This window comes from Peromyscus californicus, unplaced genomic scaffold (assembly GCF_007827085.1).
Source record: "Peromyscus californicus insignis strain IS unplaced genomic scaffold, ASM782708v3 Scaffold_20__1_contigs__length_68692818, whole genome shotgun sequence".
In the NCBI taxonomy this organism is placed as follows: Eukaryota; Metazoa; Chordata; class Mammalia; order Rodentia; family Cricetidae; genus Peromyscus; species Peromyscus californicus.
This window is the reverse complement of record NW_026294503.1, coordinates 46,748,683-46,770,943: the sequence shown is the minus strand read 5'-3', so window position 1 is coordinate 46,770,943 and position 22,261 is coordinate 46,748,683. Positions and strand designations below refer to the sequence as shown.

Sequence of the window (22,261 nt, the reverse complement as noted above, 5' to 3'; positions counted from 1 at the left end):
TCCCAAATTCCAAAAGGCAGTCCACATATCCAGAAATGAGCTCAAGTTGGTTAACAGGATTTCTATAAAATAAAAGCCAGCATTCCTCAGGAACTTGCAAACCTGGTTCCCATTTGCCAAAAGGATTCCTTTCCCTTACCCCTGGCAGAAGGAACATATGGCTCTCCACTGACACACACCTGCGGCACTGATCAGCTTATCAAAGCTTCCAGGCTCCTCAGCTCCTACTCACAAGTACCTGTTACACATTTCGAGTGCTGACCCTTCCCCTCCCCCGCCACTCACTCTCCTTATAGGCAGCCAGTCTGGACTCTCCTGCACTCACCCTCTCACTCTCTTACTCTCTCTGCTGTCTCCACTCTCCCTTTCCTGCTTCCCTGGCCCTGGCCATGTCCAGTCTGCTGGCCATATTCAGTCTACTTCTGCTCTCTCTGCTCTAGACTCTTCCAGATACCTCTGGCTGTTCTCTCCTGTCTACAATAAAAATGTAACCATATCTTGGAAGCATCATGTTGGTAGTTTCCTTACTGTGCCCTCTCCCGCACACTATTTATTTTTGCAAACTGACTGCCCTAAGCATCGTTACCTTAGAAACCAAAATAACAATAGCAGCGTCTAGACTAGCAGGCAAAACCATAAACTGTAATCCTAATTACAATGCCAACAGCAAGGAAAACAGTGCCAATACTGGGGAAAAAGGCTTATGAAATAAAACGCTGAGGTCCATTGAGACAGTCCAGTGGATAAAAGTGTTTGTGATACAAATCTGATGACCTAAATTCAATCTCCAGAATCCATCCTAGAAAGAGAGCACCAACTCCTAAGAGTCGTCTATACCTGACCTTCATATGTGTACCATGGCATGTGTGGAGATCAGTGGACAACTTGCAGGAGTCCGTTTGTCCTTCCGTCATGTGGGTCCCAAGAATTGAACTCAGGCTGGTAAGAGTTTAATGGCAGGGCTATTACCCAATGAAACAACTCACTGGTACATGAAATAATTTTTAAAATAAATAATACCAATTGGAGGTTGAGTATATAGTTCAGTAGGCAGAACACTTGCCTAGCATATACAAAGTCCTGGGCTCAATCCTAGCACAACATGAACTGGGCATGTTGTACATACCTGTAATCCCAGTACTTGGGAGCTGGAGACAGGATAATCGGGAGTTTAAGGCCAGCCTGGGTTATCTGAAACCCTCCCTCAAATGATGATGATGATGATGGTGACTAGAAACAAGGACAAGAATTTGATGGGGACTGGACATACGACTCAATGGTAGAGTGTGTAACTTGCTATTCATGAGGCCCTGATTCCATCTTCAGTACCACTACATGAATTAATTTTTTTTTTTGGTTTTTTCGAGACAGAGTTTCTCTGTGTAGCTTTGCGCCTTTTCCTGGAACTCACTTGGTAGCCCAGGCTGGCCTCGAACTCAGAGATCCGCCTGGCTCTGCCTCCCGAGTGCTGGGATTAAAGGCGTGCGCCACCACTGCCCGGCTGAATTAATTTTTTAAATGCTGATAAGAATATAGCTTCTTGGTAGACACAATATTTACTGAGTGCCTACCATGCATGAGACAAGCACTGTGCTAAGCATTCTGCACACATTTACCCTCTAATCTTCAAAGCCCACCTGTGAAGTAACTCCTCTCGTGAACCTAGCTTCCCACGGAGGAAGAGTGACCAAAGCTACAAGGCGATGGGGGATGGGGGGGGGGGAGACACTCAAACCCAGCCTGACTAATGCACTTGTCTGCTACTGCCCCAGGCACGTTATCCAAGTCTCTGAGCCTTCCCTCAAAATGTGTTCAGCTTCGAAGCATCGAGGACTAGAGAAGTCATCCACATGCTCAATCCTGAGTCATGGTCTAGCATGGTAGCACACATGCCTGTGATCCTGGCACTGGGGTGGTGGAGACAAAAAACACTGAGTTCAAGGTCATCCTCAGGTACATAGCAAGTTTGGGGCCAGCCTTGGCTACCTAAGTTTAGGCCTCAAAACAAATAAATAAACAAAATCCTTAATCCCAATGTTGCCCTGCTTTCTCTGTGCAAGTATCTGTGAATAAGAGACAACTGTCCACAGGGCTTTCCACTGTGTTGGATCTGCTCTAGGTCCGCGCTGTCTAATGAGGCAGCCATTAGTGTGTGCTAACACAACTGAACAATGGCATTTTTACTGTTTTTTTTTTTTTTTTACATTTAATATCCATGTAGATATGCGTTTGGGCATGTCATGTCATGTATGTGGAGGTCACAGAACAACATGCAGGAGTTGGTTCTCTCCTACCCTGTGGGTTACAGGCATTGACTCAGGTGGTCAGGTGGGGCAGTGGGTGCCTTTACCTAACTAGCAGTCTCTATTACCATTAATTAAATTGTCACACAGGGGACTAGAGAGTGGGCTCTTTGTCCATGCCTACCCTCTGAGGCCAAGTTGTTCTACAATGGTTCCCAGACACCAGCCACATCAGCATGTTCAAACTATGCAATCCTGTTCCCACTCAAGATGATTCAGTCTTCAGAGTAGGGTCCCCCAGCTATCTGAAGACAACTATCTGTCCTGTTGCCCTCCATAAATGTCTTCTCTGGGCTAAAACAGTTTTCAGGTTTTTCAATTACCCATTTACTGGCTTATCTCCAAGTTCTGCAGCAGCCTGACCCTGCCCTGTGCTGCTGGTATCTGCTGCAGCTCTACCAGCCTTGCGGCAATACTGCAGGCAGGGCACACACTTTTCTCCCACACACCTCAACACCCTAACATCTTGACTGACATTTTCCTCACCAATTACTCTTTTTTTTTTCTTTTTCTTCTCTTTTGTCCCTCTTCCTTTCCTGAGATAGGGTCTCACTATGTAGCTCTGGCTGGCCTCATACTCAGAGATCCACCTGCCTCTGCCTCCTGGGTACTGGGACCAAGAGAGCATGTAGCATTGCTCACCACTCTTGTTAGTTTTGGGTTTTTGTTGTTTTGAGACAGGGTCTTACTGTGTAGACTTGGCTGGCCTGGAACTCACTTTGTAGACTAGGTTGGCCCTGAACTCACGGAGATCCACCTGCCTCTGCCTCCTGAGTGCTGGGATAAAAAGTGTGGTATTCGCCATCATGTCCTCCTACTCTTAAGCCATACATATGTACAGACATGGCTCATTTGTTTGTTTTGGGATTTACTTAACAGATTTTTTAAAAATTTATTGTGTGTATGTGTACATGTGTGGGTATACTCCTGGGGCACATGTGCAGAGCAGAGAACAACTTGCAAGAGTCAGTTCTTTTTTTGTCTGCCATCTGGGTTCTAGGAACTGAACTTAGGTAGTCAGGCTTGGCAGCAAATACCTTTACACACCGAGCCATTTCACTAGCTTGGATTTTCTTTTTTTTTTTTGGGCTCTCTCTCCCTTTGTCTATTGAGGCAGGGAGTGCTTTGTTTTTCTTTTTTTTTTTTTAAGTTTTTTTTTTTTTATTTATTTATTATGTATACAGAAGAGAGTGCCAGATCTCATTACAGATGGTTGTGAGCCACCATGTGGTTGCTGGGAATTGAACTCAGGACCTCTGGAAGAGCAGTCGGTGCCCCCAACCTCTGAGCCATCTCTCCAGACCGGATTTTCTTTTTTTAAGATAGGGTTTCACACTGTAGCTCAAGCAACCCCAGAACTGTATAGTCCAGACTGGCCTCAAATTCAAGATGATCCCCCTGCTTCTCAGTGCAGGAATTACAAGTGTGAGCTACCATGCCTGGCTTGTGTACCTGATTTCCTGAACCTGGATGAGAAACCTAATAACTTGATCCTGGTTTACCATCTTTACTACCAGTCTCTGTCCATTTCCAGTCCTGTGTCTATAGGAACCCTGGTGTCCTGGTCAGTACCATATGGTTCATGAATGAGAGGCACAGCGTCTCTACACTATTGTTGATCTAAAGGTCAAGCATGTTAGTATGTCTTAGCTCTGCATTTTACATGACACTGGTGATGGCTATTCTTGGTTGTCAAGTTGACTATATCTGGAATGAACTACAATCCAGATATGGAGGGCACATCTGTGAGAGTTTCTGCTTGGTTTGAAGTGGGTGAATCCACTTCTAGTCCAGATTTTTGGGGCAGGAAGACACATTTTTGATCCAGACCTTGAAGTGGAAAAGACACACCGTTAATCTGGGCCACCTTCTGTTGGAAGCCTGTATCAGGACTTGTTAGAAAGAAGCCCTTGCCGGGCGGTGGTGGCGCACGCCTTTAATCCCAGCACTTGGGAGGCAGAGCCAGGCGGATCTCTGTGAGTTCGAGGCCAGCCTGGTCTCCAAAGCGAGTTCCAGGAAAGGCGCAAAGCTACACAGAGAAACCCTGTCTCGAAAAACCAAAAAAAAAAAAAAAGAAAGAAGCCCTTGTTCTTCACCTGCTTGCCCTTACCTTGCTAGCACAGTCTTTCCTTCACTGGCATTGGAGCCCACTTCTTCGGGACTCCAGGATATACAGAAGACCAACTGAGACACCAGCCTTGTGGGACTGAGCAACTACTAGATTCTTGGACTTTCCATTCACATTGTTGGATTAGCTGGACTGCAGTCTGTAAATCATTCCAGTAAATTCCATATATACATTATATACATTCCCACTATATATATAATATATATATATATATTCATTCCATAAGTTATGTGACTCTCGAGAACCCTGACTAATATAACATTTCATGAACCTTATTTAGAAACTAGGCCTTACTATGTAGTCCAAGCTGTCCTCAAACTCACAATCCTGCCTCACCCTCCCAAATGCTAGAGTTTACCATGACATCTTGCTCATTCATGCTTTTTTTTGTTTGTTTTGTTTTTTGAGAAAGGCTTAGTTTAGTTTAAGTTTAGTCCTGGCTGTCCTGGAACTTGCTCTATAGTTCATGCTGACCTCAAACTCAGAGATTCCCCTGCCTCTGCCTCCCAGGTGCTAGAATTAAAGGTGTGTGCCACCGCCGACCAACTTTCATTCATGCATTTTAAACTTCCCACATACTGCCTTTAAGCAGCAAGCACGTGCAAACCTCACACCTAGCAGAGCTCTGTGAATGTCAAAGTCTCACTCGTAAGGCAGCTTTGGTTGTGTTTAGTTAGGTAGGTTGGTGAGAATAGTGAATTTGATTTCTTCAGGACATTTGATATATCAGTCAGGTTGTCCTTAATAATAAGCACAAAAGTCAGGATAGAGTGGCAGTTCAGTTTGGTGGCTGTTACATTGGTCGAACATGAGTACCCAAAAGAGTGTTGACCAAGAGATTAACACTGGCCTAACCAAACATCTGCCCTCATGAGCCTGTCTGGATAGGTCACGTTTGGATATTCAACCTGAAACTCATGTTTACTGTGTGTAGCTGGCACACACTGAAAGGGCCAGGCTTCCCAGACGCAGCATGGCACTCTAGTGACTATGAACCACATCTTATGTAAGTCTTGGTAAATGTTTTTGACCCCTGCCCCCAGAACAGGAGAGGATGAGAGGCCTCTCCCACTTATCTCCAGTCTCCCAGAGGCTGCTAGAGGACTTTCTCCTCGACCATAGTTCACTGTCATATGGACTTTTAGTGCAGCACCAGACCTAGAGCAAAACTGAACTCCGTGTCCAGCGTCTAGATCTGACTCACAGGCTAGTCCATACCCTGTGTTGCAGTCATCAGTTCCTTTTGCTTAGGTGTCACCTGTCCCTTACAGTGTGCAGGAAAAGACTCAAGAGGGATGGCACCTGCAGCTGATTCTCAGTTTTCACCCTTTAAGTAACAAGCGGAACACGAGGTAACCACTGCTGTAACTGCACCAGACAGTCTGTGGACCTGCCTAGTGTGAGCTTGATAGAAGGACTTCGGTAGTTTGAATGCAATTGGCCCCCAGGGGGATTATTAGAAGGTGTGGCTTTGTTGGAGTAGGTGTGGCTTTGTTGGGAGTAGGTATGGCCTTTTTGGAGGAAGTATATGTCACTGTGGTGGTGGGTTTTGACGTCTCTTGCTCAAGCTTAGCTCGGTGTAACACACAGTCCACTTCCTGTTGCCTGTGTGCCACCATGCTCCCCACCACAATGAGATGATAATGGACCAAACCTCTGAACTGTAAGCTGTCACCTCAAATAAATGTTTTCCTATATAAGAGTTGCCATGGTCATGGTGTCTCTTCACAGTAACAGGAACCCTACCTAAGACAGACACGTTAAACGGTTGGTTGGTTGGTTGGTCGGTTGGTTGGTTTGAGACAGGGTTTCTCTGTGTAGCCTTGTCTGTCCTGGAACTTTCTCTGTAGACCAGGCTGACCTTGAACTCAGAGATCTACCTGCCTCTGTCCCCTAAACATTGGGACTAAAGGCATGTGTCACTACCACCCAGCATGTTAAAGATTTAATTTGGTTTTTAGCAATGGGAGAGCCACAGAAGCTTTAAACAAGATCATGAGATCAGAGTTATTGTTTCTTTGTTTTTTGTTTTTTTTTTTTTTTTGGACAGGGTTTCTCTGTGTAACAGTCCTGGCTGTCCTGGAACTCACTTTGTGGACTAGGCTGGCCTCGAACTCAAAGAGATTCACCTGCCTCTGCCTCTCAAATGATGGGATCAAAGGCGTGTGCACCACCACTGCCCAGGTCAGAGTTCAATTTTTAAAAAATTACTGTGGCTATGCACACAATGCATTCAAAGACACATGAGCCGGGCGGTGGTGGCGCACGCCTTTAATCCCAGCACTCGGGAGGCAGAGCCAGGCGGATCTCTGAGTTCGAGGCCAGCCTGGGCTACCAAGTGAGTTCCAGGAAAAGGCGCAAAGCTACACAGAGAAACCCTGTCTCGAAAAACCAAAAAAAAAAAAAGACACATGAAGTACTTGAAGAGGCTTCTGGTAGCTTCTCACATAACTTTTCCTAGTTATGTAACACATTTATATTTAACACTTGAGCACCTATTATGTGCCAAGAAACCTGACAGATCCCAAAAAAGACATGCCTACAATGATATACTTTGGTTGGGTCAAGATCAGCAAAAGCCCATAGTAACCTTTGCAAAGGTCATGAAGGAGACTCTTTGTGGGTGGACAACCCAACAATAAATAAGGACCTTTGCTTAGAATGCCTGGGTGAGGATTCACAAAGAGGGTATGTGCATGGATGAAAGATAAAGCAGGGACCAAACCTGGTGGAGTTTCATCCCAGCACTCAGGAAGGCTGAGGCAGGAGAACTGAGAGTTCAGACTGGGGCTATAATGTAAGGGTTTGTCTCAAAACCAACACAACCAGACAAAGTGCAAGACATGGCTCCCTACCCTAACCCTAAACTCTAAATTGTGGTTTTTCAAGAGCAACAGAACCCACCACATGGCTCGTACAATGGCAGACTCCCCCATCCTGCCAAGCTTAGGTTATACCAGAACTACCAGCATGTCAGTGAGTCCTTGCCCTCAGCAAGCCAAGGAGCTGGAGGTGGCTGAGCTACTCAGATACTGGACTCCTGGGTCAGGAGGGGGTCTCCTGACTTGCTTCAATGAGAGATAAGTCACCAGGTACCTATCAGTGTGCCACTGTGGGATGCCCCCAGTAAAAACTAGGTACGGAGATGGCATCCTTCTAGATCTGGATCCTCTCCCTTAGAATTTTAGACTCCTGAGCTGGGACCTTGGGATTCCTGACCTCTCTTGAGCCTTGATTTCCTCTTCTGTAACATAAAGGCAAAACAGCAAAGATTACTAGGATTGTAAAGAATGCAGTTTTAAAATGTAGAGAAAGGCCCAGAATGATCACACAAACTGTCAGTGGGGGCTGGGAAGAAGAGGTGGAAAACTCCTGGGCTATCACACTTTGTTAGGAGGAAATAGGAAAGATGGCTTCAGAAATACAGATGGAGTCAGACCCCTAGTTATTCCTGACACAGGCTCCACAGTTCCAAGGTTCACTGCTCTCAGCAACTAACTACCTGCTCAGTCCTTCCTGGCAAGAAAGCCTCAGGGGGAGCTCCTTCTAGGTGAGCAACCCAGGAATGCCTGTCAGTCAACACTTTGTGGAGCAGAAGCATCTTCCCACACCTCCACTGTAGCTTCTAACAACATTTTCCCACCCCCTGGTGATAGGCAACACTTGGCGTATTTCCTAAGAATCCAAAGCTACACAATTCCCTGTTGCCAGCAGGCAATCAGCTAGCTCGGTTGCTATGCAACCCACAGACACAAAAGTGGTGAAGTCCTTTCCAGAGACATGGAAAAGTACGGGGAGGAGCCATGCCTCCTCAAGTCACAGCCTCTAAATGTCTACCAAAGGCAGCAGGGGTTCTTTAAAGAAACAGGCCAGTTTATTCACTCAGCCGTCTAATTCTCTTCTGCTGCTGCCTTTAGCAGCAGAGACTGTGGGCATGGCGTGTGCTGCATACAAATCCCAAGCCCTGCTCTGGCCTGCAGATCAGGCAGCAGCCCTACAGCAACACTCTGAGGAGGGCATCCTCCAAAGTCCCTCGGGCAGCATGTGAGCTCAGCCAAGAACAAAGCTGTCCTGTGAGACCCACACCTCCGCCTCACTGGTATCTGGGGCAGGAGGCAATCACAGCCCCAAGAGACATACACTGAAACCAGCAGGGGCCAAATGAACTGTGTACCCCATATCCAGCCCACTCTCCAGAGATCTGGCTTCTATTCCCTACCCCCAGGGGTGGGCTCTGGGGGGGAAAAGGTTGGCTAAGTGGTCAAAAGACCAAGTTCTAAAGTCCAACATCTGGCTCTATAGTGTGCTATCTGTGACCTCAGATGAATTACTTAACCTCTGTGGGCCTCAATTTCATCATTACAAAAACAGGCTGGGAATGTTGACATTTTAGGGTTGCTGTGAAGGACAAGTAGGTAAACCCTGGTAAAAGAAAATCTAGGACGGATCTCTGAGTTCAAGGCCAGCCTGGTCTACAGAGCTAGTTCCAGGACAGCCAGGCTACACAAAGAAATCTTGTCTCAAAAAACAAAAACAAAAAAAAAAGAAGACCTAGGTCTGTGACAGGTGGGAGGAACTGAACTCAGTATACGGCAGCTGACAGGATTCCTGTTCCCCAGGCTTGAACTGGTGGCTCCAACATCAACAACAGCAGTGGCTAGACTAAACATTCATTACCAAATCTGGGTGCCAACCAGAGGGCTGAGTCTGTTTTGAGGCCCTAGCAAATCCCTCTGCAGCTTTCTTCAGCCCTGAAACAGTATTTAAAGTACTGTTCCCTTGTAGCAAGAGCGGTCTTTCTCTGGCCTTTATTTGAAGTCAGCCTTTATAGCTCAATTGGCGAATTCAGTGATGTCCCAAAGGATTGTTTATACATTATACCAACAGGAAGATCTCTGAGTTCAAGGCCAGCTTGGTCTACAGAATAAGTTCCAGTACAGCCAGGGCTATAGGAGAAACCCTGTCTTGGAGGAAACAACAACAACAACAACAAAAAGAAAGAAAGAAAGAAAAGCTGTGGGATAGAGTTGGCTCAGCAGTGGTTAAGAGCACTTGTTGCTCTTGCAGAGGACCCAGATTTGATTCCCAGCACCCACATGGTGGCTCACAACCATATGTAACTCCAGTCTTAGGGGATCTAACCCCCTCTTCTAACCTCCTTGGGCACCAGGCATGCACTGGTGTATATACATACCTACAGGCAAAACATTCACACATATAATAAAAATAAATACCCTGGGCATCTGTAGTGGTGGTTGTGGTACTGGTTGCGGCAGTCACAGAGGTGGCTGGGTTGGTGGTGCACGCCTTTAATCCTGGGACTTGGGAAGCAGAGGCAGGTGGATCTCCGTAAGTTTGAGGCCAGCCTGGTCTACAGGGCAAGTTCCAGGACAGCCAAGGCTACACAGAGAAATCAGGGTTCGAAAACACACACACACACAAAACCAACTCTAAATCAAACAAACAAAACAAATACGCCCCCCCCCCCCAAAAAAGTCTAGGTGGTGGTAAACAACTGTAATTCTATTTATTTACTGTATGTTTGCATGTATGTGTGCACATGTGAAGGTCAGGGGAAAACTTATAGGAATCTTTTTTCTCTTTCTAACATGTTGGTGACAAGCCCATACCATTAAACCATCTCACCAGCCCCAGACGCTATCTTTTAAATGAAGGACCGAAAGATAACTTCTGTAAATTGGCTAGGGAAGGAGGTATATGGGGGTGGGAGTTAGAGACAGAAACTAACATCTTTTATGCCATATCCCACACCTGATTTGCCTCAAGTATCTGATACACACAATGCCATGATGACCTTGGGAGAAAGTAATATGCCCATTTTACAGACGAGGAAAGGAAAGGGGAGGAGAGGGGAAGGGAGGGGAGGGAAGGAAACCATCCAGGGGATTTTCCTCTGGGTGCTCAAATGGGCATAAACCTGAAGTTCCTTAACAAGTCTTCATGGCCCCCACCAATTTCCTTCTCAGCTCTCCCCTCCCATGACATCAGTCAACTGACTTGTCTTACCCTCAACACACCAGCTCAAACCTCTACTCTGTACATTGTTACTGCTACTACCTGACATGTTTTCTCCCAAAACACTGAATCACTATCTTATTATCACCTGAACCTCAGTTCAAAGGTCCTCTCCTCTGCAGTCACCCAAAGCGCCCAGAGTTGAAATTCTGACACACTCCCACCCCCAACTCTTTACTTCTCTATTCTATTTCCTCCTCAGTCTTCTTCACCTTATCTTTATTCTGTTTCTCCTCATAACAACCAATGCCTTTTGTTTGTTCTTGAGACAGGGTCTCTCTATTATATAGCTCTGGCACTCCTGGAATTCACTATGTAGACCCGGATGGCTCCAACTCCGAGATCAACTTCCCTCTGCCCCACCACAGACAGTGCTGGGGTTAAAGGCATTTCCCACCACGATTTAAATGCAGACATTCTGATGCATGAACTCATGCTATTTACTTTTCTGCTGTATTTCTTTCCTGTCTCTTCACCTGAAATGCTGCTGCTCATAGATCTGCCTTATCCCAGAGTGGCAATTACTGAACACAGTAAGGTAAATGCTCGTGTTAGCAGCAGGACTGACACCAACCTTTCTGTCACCTTCCTTCACGTTTGGTCCAGCTCAAGAAGGTGAAGAAATATTCAGGTTGAGAAAGATCTCCATGGGTACATTAGAATATAGTAAACATTCCTATGTTTAAACAGGAGCTGGAGACTAGCAAGATGACTCAGTGGTTAAGATCACTGGCTGCTCTTCCAGAGGACGTAGGTTTGACTTCCAGCACCCATATGGTGGCTCACAACCATCTCTAACTCCAGTTCCCAGGGATCTGATTCTCTCTTCTAGCTTCTGTGAACATTGCATACATGCACATGGTGCACATACATACAAGCAGGCAAAACACCCATATACGTAACACAAAATAAAACTTTAAACACACTGGGGGAAAAAAAACTGAGGTTTTCTTCTTACCAATTTTTCTACTAGCATGTGCTAGTATGGTGGCATGTGCCTGTATTCCAAGCACTCAGGAGAATTGAAAGTTCAAGGCCAGCACAAGGAACAGTCTCAAAAAAAACGAGACCAAAACAAGGTAGAGGAAAAGAAAAAGTGAGCGATGTTTATGAAGTAATGAGTGCATACTAGAGATTGACCAGATATAGCTACTAAGGTATTAACCATCACTTCTCAAATGCATGCAAGTACAAAAGAGATAAATAAAAGATGTTCTCAGAGTACAGAGTCATGAGGCATTACTTGAGACAGCCTCACTATTTGGATGCAGTGGTATATTGCAAAGGACATAATGCTACTCATTCACCTCAGCTGAATGAACATATAAAAGGACTTTGATTTTTAATCCTGACTCCAGCAGTCATCCAGGCTCTCAAGGTCGTAGATTCACCATGTAAAAGAGGCTGAACTACATCATTGTAAACACATTCTAATTCCCCATAATTAAGTGCTCGATAAACATTTAATGAAGACCATCCCCAACCAAAAGCCAAAGAACACAGAAAGTTACATTTACAAGGTCATGGGATCAGAAGAGGACATGAACTGTAACCCAGATTTCTTTCTACACCCTTCTAACACTCATACTTTCCAAATGTGACATTATGCCTTTCTTCCAAACTCAAAAGTCATTTATTCCATTAAATAATCTTTGCCTGACTCCACTTAATCAAAGGACAACAGGATCAGGACAAAACACCCCACACTATCTAAAGAATCAAATTAACTTCAGAGATAATCTAGCTGCAAATCCCCTGCCTTGGCCAAAACTCAAATGATTTGTTCAGATGAATGAAATGAAGAGTTTTATTTTACAGTTTGATTTTAAGCAATGGGATAAAAATAAAAACTTCAAATGATAATACTTCCTGAGAATACAACACATAACTTTTTAAAAATTAATTCTATGTTAAAAGTTGTGCCACTTGGTACAAAGCAGATTCACAAAAGTAATCACAGGTTACCAGAAAATGTCCTACAGGTATTTTATTGCTTTATTTGTATTGACAAAATACATACTTTACAGTAAAGTTAATATTATACCTTCCTAGGATTATCAAGTTAAGAGTGAAAAGCCACCTGCCACTCATGGTCAGCTTTCTAGATGTCTCACAACAGAGGAGTCAAGGTCAAACGGTTGAGGCTTCTCACCTTTCCACCTAGTATCTGAACAGCAACTAACTGTGAATTCGAAATACTTGACTTTGTACTCTGACAAAGACAAACGACCACACCCTGGTTCAGAGTTCCGTGACATTAGGCTGTCATGAACAAGGAGCACAGAGGGGGTGTGCAAAGTGACCCTGTGGAAGCCAGAACTTTCATCTACTTTTTTGCAGTTTTACCACCTATCAAGTTGGAAAAAAATCATCTGTCATCTAGTCGCCAGATGAATACATAAATCAAGTAATATTAGTCAACAGTCTTGACATCTGGTGCAAAGGTGAGAAACCACTGTTATCATGACTATTTACTATACTGGGGTCCAGAATACTGTACCCTTCTTACATCTATGACCCGGAGTGTTTTCAAAAAGTCGTATTGGGTACAGCTTCTGCAGAATCCAGGCCCGGCAACCACAGATACATACAGCTAGCAAGTCTCTGCTGATGATGGGAAGTGAGGGCCCCAAGCACCCGGTTTAGATGAACCCACAACCACCGCGCCCCTCAGTCACCTTGTCATCACCTTGAGGAACAGAAAACCACCCTAGGGCAGCGGGCAATTCGGCTCTCAGAAAATAAGGAGTGCCCCCACCCTTTATCAGGCTGCGGCTGCTTAGACTCCAGCTTCCCGCCGGGCGGGGACGGGGACTGGGAACTGACGGCGCCAGGGACGCCTTGACCTAGGACAACGCGGGAGCGGACAAGGGCGATCGGCCCGCAACCGGGTCAGGGACGCGAGAAGTCAGTCCCAGGCCGAGCCCGCCTCGCCTGGCCTCGCCTACCGCCGCAGGCAGAGCAGGAGGCTCCCCGCCCCCGTGAACCCACACCTCTGAGCTCGCTCACCTGCAGCCGGGTCACCAGCAGGCTGTAAGGCGCCATTTTGTGCACTGACAAAGATGAGGTCGCGTGAAAGTGACGTCCCACTCGGCGTATTTGAAGGGACTGGGAGGGGCGTGGCCTCCAGAGAGGCGCGTCCCGGTGACGGTCGGATCTTCGCCCCCCCCCCCGAGCCCGAGTCCAGACAGCGCAGTGGGCGGGACTTCCGTGACGGGAACCTGGCGTGAAAGGAGAGACTGCCAGCTTGGCTTTCGGAGCAGCCCGGTCATTTTTGCACTTGGCAATGGAAGCTCGAGGGGAGTCAGGAGTTCAAGGTCATCCTTCACGTCAAGCCCCAAACCCACATGCTTTGCGGAAGCATGCATGAGGTCCTACCCTCAACCCCGAGCACAGAACGTAACATATGCAGAAAAAAATTTGTTTGTTTGTTTGTTTTTCGAGACAGCCCTGGCTATCCTGGAACTCCCTCGGTAGGCTAGGCCGGCCTCGAACTCACAGAGATCCGCCTGCCTGTGGCTCCCGGGTGCTGGGATGAAAGGCGTGAGCCACCAACACCTGGCCAAAGGTAGAAATTCTATCCAAGAACAAATTTCGGATTATGCGTTCAAATCGGGAAGGAAAAGAAAAAAGTCTTTGATGCACCTGTTAGGACCAGGCGAGCTCACGCTGAGGGAACTCTCGCGGGAACAAGCGGGATTTGGTGCACGGAGGGCAAACGCTGATGGGCACCTTGACGGCCAATCATGGAGAAGTGGGTGTAGGAACGGTGTAGGTTAGAGGTCGTGCGGAAGTTCTCTGAGCTTCCGGCCGCCGGCTTGGGAAAGAGTAATGGCTAAACATCATCCAGATTTGATTTTCTGCCGCAAGCAGGCTGGTGTAGGTGAGCTGGTTCCCCGATCCCCTCCGTCTGAGTGGGATGGTATTAGAAACCGGGCGGCTGGGGGGTTCCCCTCCTCTTTAAGGCCTTGGTTCGGGGGCTCCACGTTTCGCGCCTTAGGGTCCCTGGGTGTTCTGGCAGCGCGCACCGGTTTGTGGCTTCTGATAGGAGGGCGGGAGCGCGCATCTGCGCCTGAAGCTGGCGGGAGCGTCGGTGCCGGGTCTGGAGAAGCCGTCCCAGATTGCTTGGGACTTGGGAGGGTTCAGGACGGCTTTCGGGACAGGGCTTGGGTGCAAAGCAAAATTTAGGGGCATAGGCCGGGCGTGCTAGGTCACGACTGTAATCCCATCACCGGGGAGGCTGAAGGCAGGAAGGTTGCTGCGAGTTCGAGGCTTGCCTGAAGTACATAAGTTCCAGGCTCCACAATGGGAATCTGTCCCTGTGGGGGGCGGGGGGCCGTGGGAGAGGGAGGAAAAGGAGACTTAAGGCAGCTATCCTGCACACCTTCCTGCCCCATCTCACCCTCAGCTTGAGGAACACCTTCCCTGCCAAATCACAATTTTAACTTTAACTCTACTTTTTTACCGTCTTTGATCTTGCAGCTATCGGAAGACTGTGTGAAAAATGTAAGCGGAACATGCCCTCTCACACCTTGCCTTCTTTGCCCTCTGAAGAGCCAACAAGCCGTTAATTCCAGAGGAACAGCAAAGAAGCATTGACTAGATATGCCAGGCTGCAACGAACCCCGAATGTCTGGCTGCAGCCGAAGGCTTCCCCACCGTCCACCCTCTTTAGCTAGCACATTTTTAATATTTCATACTTAGGTTTTCAAAAAAAGAAAATGTCTACTTTTGGACAGTAAGAACTGTCAGAAGAGTGTGAACCTTCCCCGGCCACAGTGTGTGCAAGAAGGCATGCGATTTGTTGACAATAACTACGTAGACTTATAACCTCTCAGATATTCCAGACTCTTTCCGTATATGAATTAACGTTTGTATATGTTGAAGGACACTGAGGTAGATACAGGGTAAGGCTTATGCTGGCAAGATAGAGGAGAGGTCCGAAGTCACTGTCAAAAGGAGACTAGTCACTTCCCCCATAGAACAGGGAAAAGAGCTTTAGGAAGGACTCGCTAGCGAATATAACTCCATTCTCCTTTCTTTGCAGGTGATGGCAAATGTGTGATTTGTGATTCCTATGTGCGACCATGCACCCTGGTTCGTATATGTGATGAGTGTAACTATGGGTCTTACCAGGGCCGGTGTGTGATCTGTGGAGGTCCCGGAGTCTCCGATGCCTACTATTGTAAAGAGTGCACCATTCAGGAGAAGGATGTGAGTGTAGACTGAGCTTCCCACCTGACCTTTCTTCCTTTTTCCTTGGACCCTTTTGCCATCCATGGCCGTTTCTTCTGGTCTATGGAGATTGCGATGTTCAGCTAGTCAAGTATGTAATTTCTTCAAGCCTGTGAGCCAAACTGGGTGTGGTCTAATAAAGAGCGGTTATTCTGTATCAAAGTCAGAATGCAAGAGAAGCAAGTCTTTATCAGTGTCAGCAGTCTGGAGAACCTTTTCCCTGTTCTTTGATGTCTCCCGTGCATGGGTGAATGGGCATGTGCATGTGTAGAGATCAAAGGACAACTGTGGAGATCAATTCTCCCTTTACACTCTGATCCTGGGAGTTGAATTCAAATGTTGGGCTTGCCAAGTACATTTACCTGCTGTCCTAGTTTCTATTGCTATGATGAAACACCACTATCAAAAGCAGACTGAGGAGGAAGGGGTTCATTTCTCCTACCCCTCCAGGTAACAGTGCATCACTGAGGGAATTCAAAGCAAGTACCTGGAGACAGGAACTGATACAGAAACCAGGGAGAATCACTGCTTACTGGCTTGCTCCCTTGTGGATTGCTCAGCCTGCTTCATTACAGCATCCAGGACCACCAGCCCATGGGTAGCACTACCCACAGTAGGCTCTCCCGCATCAATCAATCAAGAAAATGCACCACTGTCAATCTAGTGGATTTTCTCAGTTGAGGTTCCCTCTTTCAAGTGATTCTAGTTTGTGTCAGGTTGACGTAAAATTAGCCAACATCCCTGCTGAGCCATCTTGTCAACTCCCGTTATTTTTTGTTGGTTTGTTTTTGTTTTTTGAGACAGGGTTTCTCTGTGTAGCTCTGGCCATCCTGGAACTCACTCTGTAGACCGGGCTGGCCTGGAGCTCAGAGATTAACCTGCCTCTGCCTCTCAAGTGCTAGGATTAAATACATGCACCACCATTGCCTGGCTTCATCATTGTTCCTTTTTATGTGTGATTTTTTTTTGTTTGTTTGTTTGTTTTATTTTGTTTTTCAGGATAGGTTTCTCTGTGTAGCCCTGACTGTCCTGGAACTCACTCTGTAGACCAGGGTATCCTCAAACTCAGAGATTCACCTGCCTCTGCCTCCCAAGTGCTGGGATTAAAGGTGTACGCCACCACTGCCTGGCTCATTATTATTCTTATCCACATATAACATCCTTGTTTGTGAATTATAAAGAGCATATAGGTGGTGTTTAATAGACACTTAACAGTTTTGTCTTCCTCTTTTTCGTGCTAGACAGAGGCATCAAGTGTGTATCCCAGTCTGGCCTGGAACTGAAAATTCTGCTTCCTGACTGCAGAGGTTACAGATTTGAACAGCACACCCAGATTAGTTGTTTTCTTTGGGGAGGGATGGGGTTTAGTGCCTTAAACTCACAGCAGTCCTTCTGCTTCAGCCTCCTAGGTACTAGGATTACATGTCCAACTCAGTTCTCTCGAATCTACTGTGATAAAGGACAGTTTGGGTGGCTATAATGGCAAAATTGAATTAAGGATAGTTGTAGTTGATACCAGCTTTAAAAAGAATGGTGTTGTGTAATGAATTAATTGCTGGTCTTCCTTATGTTTTTGTTTCTTGAAGGTGTCTAGTGTGGAAAGGAAACGTATAGATAGCTTTCAATTCTCTTAGCAAGGCTCAGTGAGGTGGCTTGTAGGTCAGGCTACAGACAAGTTTAACCTTATTCTTAGACTAGTATTAGGTACTAGCAACAAGGCATTGTTTCTCTTATACCAAAGTGAAAGGAAGTCGGTTAGAGTCTCACTGGACTAATAGAGGGTGCTGGAGTACCTAGTCTGGAATAAGACGAAATATGTAATTTCATATTCCCATGAGCAAAGTGTAGGTGGTTTGTAGCTGTAATCTCTCCCTTATTCCTCACAACATGTGACCATGTAAGCTGAGGTTATTGTCACCCTCGTTTTTATACTCTGTCCCAGGCTGACTAAACCTTGTGTCCACATCACACCATGTTGTGCTTTTCTAAGTCCTTGGTGTGTGCTCATGATGAAGAGAACCAGCCCGTCTGTCTCAGCACTCCACAGTTGGATGCCACCCACCACTAGGTCCAGAAGCCAGATAGGACTTTGAGGAGAGGGGGGAAGTTGTTCCATAGGGTACCTAAAATGATCTATGGTAGCTGCACTTTCAGTTTTGAATGACTTTATTAAGTAAATAACACGCAAAGGTAAGAATAACTATCACGTAGCAGGTAGATAGCAAGACGTCATCAAATCGAGTCTCTTACCACATCCAGCAGAAGTTGATTGGGGAAGCCACCTTCAGGCATTTAGCTAGAGTTCCTACTTGAGAACTTTTTCTCCATGGATTAGCTTCAGGCTTCTCTTACTCCCTGCATGCATTTTTATATCATAGGATAAACAAATGGTTTCTGTTGGAAACAGCCTTCTTACTGTTCTCAAGGCTGCGGTGCTCGGTTTGGTTTGGTTAATGTCTTTGTTACGTCTGTTTGTCTGTGTGTGCGCATGTGATGTTAAGAGGCCAGCCCAAAGCTGCAGTAATATCTTTGTGGGGGGGGAGTAGGGTTTCTCTGTGTAGTTTTGGTGCCTGTCCTAGATCTTGCTCTGTAGACCAGGCTGGCCTCGAACTCACAGAGATCCGCCTTGCTCTGCCTCCCTGTGTTGGGATTAAAGGTGTGTGCCACCACCGCCCGGCTGCAGTCATATCTTTATCCTGCTTGCTGTTTTTCCCTGTCCCTGAACCAGAGGGGCGGCCTGAACCAGGATGGAGTTTTAGAGCAGCCAAAAAGTATTGTTTACTCTGTTGAATCCACTGTTGTTTGGGAAAAGGAGAAAATTGTTGATTAAGTCTGAAATCATAATTTCAGTTGGTGGTTTGAACACTCTCCTGCCCCAAATGCTCTTTCCAATTCCTTAGACAACTCGAACTCAATCGCATTCTGTCCTATACAGCTGTGGGTCGGTCCTCCATCTTTCCTTTTCTCAGGTCTTGGTAACAGTGCCTAATCTGTAATACAAGGATGATACTCTGTTTTTGGTACTACACCTATAAAGTATTCCTGGAAGAGAAAGAGAGGTGCACCCACCCCACCCCCCACCCCCCAAGCCCACTCCAGACATTTGGTACTTAGGAATTGGGACGTACTTAATGTAATGGAAAGAGGAGGTTCACACAGTTCTTAAGCTAAAGGGTCCATGTAGATACAACACTCTTGAAATTTCAGTTACAGCTAGAGACTTGCGCTTGGGACCAGAGAATGCTTACTAAATGGTAACTGCCATCTCACCTGTCTGCATGCACTGTGATCTGATACCTTTGGATCCCTGTCCCTCATTGTGCCCCCAAGAATTATTTTAGACGTCACTTCACCTACTTCACATTATACAGGAACGTTCTGAGGACACTTGAGCTCAAGCTCACCATTACTTGGCACTAGTTTCCAAGGAACACAAAGCAGTGCCGTGACATGATCCAGCCTCTCTCCCTTACAGACAGATGATCATGTAGATGCAGGGCCCAGACTTTTTCCTGTGTAGAAATCTTCTTCCTGCAGCTTTTATAATTTATAAGGTAATTTAATAAGGTCAGTAAGCTGAGCTGGGTATCCTCATTTGTAGTTTTTCAAAATCTCAAAAATAACGGAATCACGAGCTAGGCATGGTGGTGCATGCCTGTAATCCTAGCACTTGGTATGCTGAGGCGGGAAAATTGCCAGTTTAAAACCAGTCTGGGGCCAGGCAGTGGTGGCACATACCTTTCCCCAGCACTCAGGAGGCAGAGGCAGGTGAATCTCTTGAGTTTGAGTCCAGCCAGGTCTATAGAGAGAGTTCCAGGATGGCCAGGGGTTCACAAAGAAACCCTGTCTCAAAAACTAAAAATAAAAATAAAACTAGTCGAAGATACCCTGTCTTACAATACAGAAAGACTACCAGGACTCACCACTATCTTGAAACCTTGGTAGTAGAGGACTAATTTGAACATTCTCATGATGTAACAGCAAACAAATCCCTTGACCCCGATCCCAGCCAGAGAATATGAAAAATAAGTAACATTTGTGGAGTTTAAAATGTATATTTATTTTTGCAGTACAGGGGTTGAACCTAAGATTTTGCATAACCCAACCCGTTCTCTGTAATAACAGCCAGTCCACTGAGCCATCTTTTCAGCACCCATATTTTCCTTTTTCTGTTCTTTTCCTTAATAATTTTATTTTTATTTTGTGTGCATTAGTGTTTTGCCTCCATGTATGGCTGTGAGGGTGTTGGGTACCCTGGAACTAGAGTTGCAGGCAGTTGTGAGCTACCATGTGGGTGCTGGGAATTGAACCCAGGTCCTCTTGGAGAGCAGTCAGTGCTCTTAACCGCTGAGCCATCTCTCCAGCGCCAGCACCCATATTTTTCTAACGAGGAATTAAATGTTGGCTAGGAGTGAACTTTAAGTTGCAGATCATTGTAATATTGGAGCTAGAATTGTCCTGATGCGGGATGCTTGATCTAATCCATGCACTTTCTCTAACCACTTCACTGTATTTCTCAGGCTGAGAAACATTTCTTTCCTTTCTTGTCTTGCTATTTCTACATTCTCACCTAGTTTATTTTGTTTAGCATAACCAGAAAGATGAATAGACCATTAACCCAAATGCTATAAAATGGTCTTTTTAGAGGGGCTGACAAGATTGCCCAGTGAGTACAACCCTTCACTGCTAAACCAGACTTCAATCCCCAAATCCCATTGTCCTCCGAGCTCTGTGTTCATACCATGGTATGCATATGTACACACATACTAAATAAATAAAAAAATTTTTTTTTTCTCTTTTTTTTAATTTAAGAAACGGTCTTTGAAAACTCATAAAGCTAGAGAAGAGATAGTACTAACTGATCTGGGGGAGGCTCCCCCCAGTTTATAAATGGAGGTGTTTGGATACATTTATGGAGCAAAAACATTTTTTGTGTGGTTTCGGGTTTTGGTTTTTGATAACAGGGTTTCTCTGTGTAGCCCTGGCTGTTCTGGAAATCACTTTGTAGACCTCAAACTCACAGAGCTCAGTCTGCTTCTGCATCCTGCTGGGATTAAAGGTGTACGCCACTGCCCCTTGCTTGGGTCTTTTTTAAATCCTTTTTTTCTGTTGGGAGTTGGGGATTAGACAAAGGCTCAGGCAGTGGTCTGCAAGTCAGGGTGCTGAGGTGAAGAGTGATGCTTTTCCTATTCCTGGGCTAAATTTGATTTGAAATCTCTTGAATCAGTTTCAGGGACTTAACAACTCTGTTCTGTTTTTCAGAGAGACGGTTGCCCAAAGATTGTCAATTTGGGGAGCTCTAAAACAGACCTGTTCTATGAACGAAAAAAATACGGCTTCAAGAAGAGGTGATGGGTGGGCGGCTCCTTCCTCCCACATCAAGCTGTTGCAGCTGCCAGAAAAGACACCTACTACCACCAGCAGAAAGATCGGAGCCCAACGTGTCACCAGAACAGCCTACTAGAGCTAGTGTCCTGACCCCCTGACCCCTGCCTTTCCTCACCATGCTGGTGGGGGTGGAAGAGGGGTCTTGACAGAGCGCTCTAGCAGACTGAAGAAAAATTGCTAGGTTAGTTTGTAGTTTGTTTTGTTCTAGTTGGAGAAGCAAGGCTCTGCTCTCTACTTTGATAGATCCTCGCCACACCAAAAGCTTCAAAACAAGTCTTCTGTCTGCGACCTTGACAACGAAGCCACTGCAGGCAAAGCCTTTCAGCAGCTGTGATGGCGGTGGTCTTCTGTGACCCTCAGTGTGGCCAGGAGCCATCAGAACAGTAATGTGATGTAACACTTCCCGGGTGGCGCTGGCTTCATGTTTTTTTCCTTCTTAGAAATTGGAAGTTTCTGTTGTTCTAATAAAGTTGGTGTGTATTTTCTGGTAGTTGGTTGCCTTCCCCATTACCTTGAGATTCTACTTTGTAGTCATCCAGGTTTGGGTGAGTGAAACTATAATAGAGGCCATGGGGTTGATGGAGTGCCTGTACTCTTACCGCCCCTGGAAAAGACTTAGAGGCCACCTGTGCCTTTTACTGTGGGGGAATAAGTCCATTTTAGCTTTATTTTTTTCTTCCTATCCAACTTTTTTGTCTCACTCATTAGCTCAGGCGGGCCTGGAAATTGTTGCAATCCTCCTGCCTTAGCCTTCAGAGTGCTGGCATTTCATATGTGAGTAACCATACCTGGGTTTTCTAATATTGATTTCAAAGAGATATCCTACATTAGTGGTGAAGAAAATATGATTAAATTAAATTGATAAATTAGAAAAACTGTACATATATATTTATTTGAAGGGATAACTAGAAACTTTTCTCAAAACTAGAAAATTCAGCCATACTCTTCTACTTGGATCAGTTCATTTCTGCCTGCTGAGGTGAGAATTTTCTGGGGTGGGTGTTTCTGCATGTTGAGATGTATTAAATAGGTCTTTAGTGCCATAGATTTGTGTCCTGAGGAATCCATGTACTTGGTCTTAATTTATGCTGCATTTGAGTAACAAAACCGGCAAGAAATAACTTTAGGTATTTATTTAATGTGCATTGGTGTTTGGCCTGCATGTATGTCT

At 45.7% G+C, this 22,261-nt stretch overlaps 2 protein-coding genes across 3 annotated transcripts in view; one reads left to right on the top strand and one right to left on the bottom strand.

The window, feature by feature from the left end:
* Positions 1–13,606, bottom strand: part of Aco2 (aconitase 2) — a 43,081-nt gene extending 29,475 nt beyond the window's left edge. Inside the window, exon 1 of the mRNA XM_052748416.1 lies at positions 13,477–13,606. Within this exon, the coding sequence (XP_052604376.1) occupies positions 13,477–13,512 (36 nt within the window). The 5' untranslated portion in view covers positions 13,513–13,606. The remainder of the gene's footprint in view (positions 1–13,476) is intronic.
* A 129-nt stretch (positions 13,607–13,735) lies between these two features.
* Positions 13,736–21,580, top strand: Phf5a (PHD finger protein 5A). Of its 2 annotated transcripts, none has more exons than XM_052748434.1 (4): positions 13,736–14,035; positions 14,950–14,973; positions 15,515–15,681; positions 20,965–21,580. In XM_052748434.1, the coding sequence occupies exons 1-4, from the start codon at positions 14,002–14,004 to the stop codon at positions 21,052–21,054; spliced, it is 315 nt and encodes a 104-aa protein (XP_052604394.1). In that variant the 5' UTR covers positions 13,736–14,001; the 3' UTR covers positions 21,055–21,580. The 2 variants fall into 2 exon arrangements, with proteins under 2 accessions (XP_052604394.1, XP_052604393.1); XM_052748433.1 differs by lacking the exon at positions 13,736–14,035 and adding an exon at positions 14,095–14,350.
* The last annotated feature ends 681 nt before the right edge of the window (positions 21,581–22,261 follow it).